Consider the following 5,043-nt stretch of genomic DNA (forward strand, 5'->3'; position numbering starts at 1 on the left):
TATAGAAAAAATCTGAACAGACACTTATGTCCATAAATTTCGTAATGTACTTTTTATAGAAAGGATGTATAAAATGGCGAAAATTTGAACCTCAGAACATATGTTATAATTTATAGACAAATAGCACAAACTAATTATATATTATTATTTTACAATCTTATCTATGAAAAATATTATATTATAAAAAATAAAATGGTGATTAAATCATAAATGTATGTATAGCCAAAACCAAAGAAAGTCCGTTTTGGGCGGAGAATTCAATCTGTGAGCATCATAGATTTCATCGACACCCCTCCCATCTTTCTTCTTTACTTGTACTACTTCATTGCTCTCACACTCTCTCGCTCAACCGCTACGCCTAATTCTTGAATTTTTGCCTGCCTCTCGATAATTTCGGAGTGAGTTGCCTTCTTACATATACACTCTTCATTCCTTCTTAATTTTGATTCCGATTTCCTCACTAACAAGTTTGGATCTTACTTTCAAGTGTAGTTGCTTGCTCATCGCTATTACAAATCTATAAATGCTGTATTCATGTTCTTATCGATACAATCCTGATCTTGTCTGTTCCTTTTGCAGCGCTTGATATACGACATGGATTCCGCCGCCATGACATTTTGCAGTAAACCAGTCACCTCCCCTCCGGTATGCTCAGCCACTCTCCTTTTTTGCAATCCAGCTCTTTGGTAGCTACATGTATTCAAAATTGTGTCACTGTCTGTATGCTTTCGAATACCGGGATATTAGATGAGTGTAGAATCGTATGGGATAGTTTTATCACTTATTTCGGTGGATTCAATGGGTGCCGTGTGGTTACTGTGCGTGTAAATCAACGAGGCTGATGGTTGATGCAAGCGTTCTGTGGTAGTAATTTGATGAATTTCGGCCTTGGATTGCAAATTTCTTTTCTAGATGCTATTGGAATTACTTTGGCTATGCATGAGTGTTTTTCTTAAATGATGTTCAAAAACTGCTTTGATTAATGGTGTAGGTTGAGATTTCTATCTCATTTCATCGTTTATAGTTCCATTTCGATATAATTCAAAGAAAAAAAACTGATCTACTATGTGTGAAGATTGCTAAATGAACATGTTCTGAACAACAATCAGTGGGCTATATTTCATGGCTGCTAGCCCTAACCCTAACCCTAGCCCTAGCCCCCAAATTCTAATTTTCATTGATATGTATATGTAATATATTCCTGATTAGAACTGTTTGATGCTAGGGTTTATTCATTGGGAGGTCTAGTGGAATCAAGAGCTCCCAGTGTAGCTTCTTAGTGGGAAACAAGTTGAACTTTCCTAGACAAAGAGTTCAAGCTTCTCAAAAAGCTCGTAAATCAGGGAAACATGAAGGAGCACTTGGTGCCACATGTCGTGCTGAAAAGATCCTGATAGCAAACAGAGGGGAAATTGCAGTGAGAGTGATTAGAACTGCTCATGAGATGGGGATTCCCTGTGTTGCAGTCTACTCCACCATTGACAAGGATGCACTTCATGTGAAACTAGCAGATGAGTCAGTTTGCATAGGAGAAGCTCCCAGTAGTCAATCGTAAGTCAACTTTATTCTTTCTCACATTGAAAAATTGGAAACTTTAATTCTTAGTTTTTGTTGATCAGGTACTTGTTGATACCCAATGTCCTATCTGCTGCTATCAGTCATGGATGTACAATGTTGCATCCTGGTTATGGTTTCCTTGCTGAGAATGCTGTTTTTGTTGAGATGTGTAGAGGACATGGAATCAACTTCATTGGCCCAAATGTAAGCAACTTATTATTATTATTATTATTATTATTATTATTATTATTATTATTATTATTATTATTATTATTATTATCTAGAGTGTTTAATATGCTATAACTAATGCCTGTTTGCAGCCTGACAGCATTCGTGTGATGGGGGACAAAGCAACTGCTAGAGATACCATGAAGAATGCTGGTGTTCCATGTGTACCTGGAGGTGAAGGTCTATTACAGGTATTTTGATTCATTTACATCATTATAATATTGAGTTTCTTGATGCCAAAATATCAAGTTTTTGTAGTGATGACATGTGTGTTTTGATTCTTATAAAAATAATAATAGAGCACAGAGGAAGGCATCAAGCTTGCTGATGAGATTGGATACCCTGTCATGATTAAGGCCACAGCAGGTGGTGGTGGTCGTGGAATGCGTCTTGCAAAAGAACGTGATGAATTTGTAAAATTGTTGCAGGTATTATAAAATCTACAGTTAACTATTTTATGCACATTTTTCCTTTTTTTTTTTTTTTTTTTTTTCGGTTTATGATTTCATAAAGAGACATTTTTGCTAGATTCAGATTGTATGGTTTATGAATTTGAATCCTGAAGCAAATTTTAAATCTTTTTTTTTGTTTGTATTTTTCTCTTAACAGCAAGCCCAGAGTGAGGCTGCAGCTGCATTTGGAAATGATGGTGTTTATTTGGAGAAATACATCCAAAACCCAAGGCACATTGAGTTCCAGGTAATTGTTTTTTTTTGTCATCGTGAAATGACCATTTTGCCCCTACCGACCTGTTGAGTTTCTAACTGCAGCGACATGCTTATTTCAGGTTCTTGCAGATAAATATGGTAATGTTGTTCACTTTGGAGAGCGTGACTGCAGTATTCAGGTATATATATATATATATATATATATATATATATATATATATATATATATATATATATATATTCTACAATCGGTTATTTTGCTTACTTTTATTTAGATATGTGTGGTAAAAATGATGATTTTGCCCTTTGCAGAGGAGGAACCAGAAGTTGCTTGAAGAAGCACCGTCGCCTGCATTAACCCCAGAGCTAAGGAAAGCGATGGGTGATGCAGCAGTTGCTGCAGCAGCATCAATTGGGTACATTGGTGTTGGTACTGTAGAGTTTCTTTTGGATGAAAGAGGTCAATTTTACTTCATGGAAATGAACACCAGAATCCAGGTTAGTTAAAAAAAAAAACTAAACTAACAAATTATTATAAACTCCATTTTATTATAAATAAATGTTGTGACCCTTTGTTTTTTGTTTTTTTAATATTAAAAAAAGGTCGAGCATCCAGTAACCGAAATGATATCTTCAGTCGACTTAATAGAGGAGCAAATTCGTGTTGCTATGGGTGAAAAACTCCGTATGACTCAGGTACTAAATTATTTTTCTCATCTTTTTATGCATCAAAAATATTTGTTATTTTATCTTGAATTATTATTACAGGATGATATTGTGCTTAGAGGACACTCGATTGAATGCCGTATCAATGCAGAAGATGCTTTCAAGAATTTCAGACCAGGACCAGGTTCTACTTATATATTTTTTTGTTGATACATATGTTTTTTTTTTAATAAAAAAAATTATTTTGTTGATTAATTCATTTGTTTAATATCAGGGAGAATTACATCTTACTTGCCATCTGGAGGTCCATTTGTGAGAATGGATAGTCACGTTTATACCGATTATGTTGTTCCACCAAGCTATGATTCTCTACTTGGAAAGGTTTGTAATATATTTTTTCAACACCAAATTTCAGGAAATAGCAAATATTAATTGAATTGCTCATATTAGTAGCATTTATATTTTTAGTGTTTAATTTAAGTGTCAACATTGAATTATTTTTTAGCTTATCGTATGGGCCCCAACAAGAGAAAAGGCAATTGAGCGCATGAAGAGGGCTCTTAATGATACCATTATCACAGGTAATATAAACACTTTCGATACAAACATTAATTTTTAGTTTTTTGGTTTTGCCAAAAGATTTGTTTTTTTCAATAAGTTGATTTTTAATTATCAGGTGTTCCAACTACAATCGAGTACCACAAGCTAATTCTTGAAATCGAAGTAGGCAACTTGTCTCATGTTTTTTTTTTCCTAAAATCTTGATATTGTAATTAATTTAATTATTAACTTTTTTATTCACTATGTTTCAGGACTTCAAAAATGGAAAAGTTGATACTGCTTTTATTCCAAAGCACGAGGAGGAATTAGCCGAGGTAAGAGTAAACACAAATTTGAATTTATATTTGAATTAGTAGTATTTAATTAATGTTGAACAGACACAAATTTGGATTTATATTTGAATCAAGTATTTAATTGATGTTGAACAAACACGATTTGAATTTATTTATATAAGGTGGATAAATTTTGCATTTTTAAGTTACTAATTAAGAGGCATTAAATTGCTGATTATGTGTTTTTGATATGATTATGGTTGCAGCCACAGAACTTGGTTACCTCATCTTCTGCTAAAGAAGTCGCAAATGCTGTAGCTTAAAAGACTTATTTCATCACTTGGTATTTTTCTGTATGCAAAAAAAATGTTAGCTTTTTTGTCTCGAAAATAACTTTTAAGCTGTGCTTTCTCTTTGATTTTTTTTGAGATTGAATGAGTTTAATTCACAAATTATCAAACTCGTATCCAATTAGATGACAGTTTAATAATAACTTTTTTGAACGTCCTCATTTGGTTTAAATGACCTCCCTTGTTTTGTTGGAAACATTGCACTTCTAAAAGTGCTTACAAATGCAATAATTACAAAGGAAAGAAATGAAACTAATTTGATGCAATACACTAAACTAGAAAGGAAAAATAAAATAGAAATATTAAACTGCATTGTGTGTGTGTGTGTGTGTTGTTGACAAAGAGTAAAATTCAGTAAATATTATCAGAAATTAATTAATACAAAAGGCTTATTATGCTTAGTTGCAATGCGTAATGTGTGGCTACATACATATGCACTCGTAAAATTTTGCGACTTGTGTCCACAGAAATGTTGGTCCGAGATTATGAGCTAAATATTTAATAATTTATATTTTTCAATGCAAACACAACAAATATTAACAAAAACATCCAATAACGTTTTGAATTATTATATGTTGATTTTAGTTATGTATTATTATTTTTTAAAAGTTTAATCATCAACTTCACTAAAACACCAAAAGACCAAAATATTTATTTCCTCCAACCAGAACTGGGCCACACCACATCAGCCCCAAAGACTCGAAGAGTATCACATGGCGGATATATATCTATATCTATATC

At 33.0% G+C, this 5,043-nt stretch overlaps 1 protein-coding gene across 1 annotated transcript; it reads left to right on the forward strand.

The window, feature by feature from the left end:
• Nucleotides 1-231: 231 nt before the first annotated feature.
• Nucleotides 232-4,474, forward strand: LOC111914647 (biotin carboxylase 2, chloroplastic). Its single transcript, XM_023910344.3, has 16 exons — nucleotides 232-398; nucleotides 580-645; nucleotides 1,226-1,551; nucleotides 1,620-1,761; nucleotides 1,878-1,976; nucleotides 2,085-2,213; nucleotides 2,395-2,484; nucleotides 2,573-2,632; nucleotides 2,766-2,951; nucleotides 3,057-3,149; nucleotides 3,222-3,303; nucleotides 3,394-3,500; nucleotides 3,625-3,700; nucleotides 3,796-3,842; nucleotides 3,932-3,994; nucleotides 4,219-4,474. Exons 2-16 carry the CDS (start codon nucleotides 595-597, stop codon nucleotides 4,273-4,275), a joined length of 1,608 nt encoding a protein of 535 aa, XP_023766112.1. The 5' UTR covers nucleotides 232-398; nucleotides 580-594; the 3' UTR covers nucleotides 4,276-4,474.
• The last annotated feature ends 569 nt before the right edge of the window (nucleotides 4,475-5,043 follow it).

Source organism: Lactuca sativa, chromosome 4 (assembly GCF_002870075.4).
Source record: "Lactuca sativa cultivar Salinas chromosome 4, Lsat_Salinas_v11, whole genome shotgun sequence".
Lineage (NCBI taxonomy): Eukaryota > Viridiplantae > Streptophyta > Magnoliopsida > Asterales > Asteraceae > Lactuca > Lactuca sativa.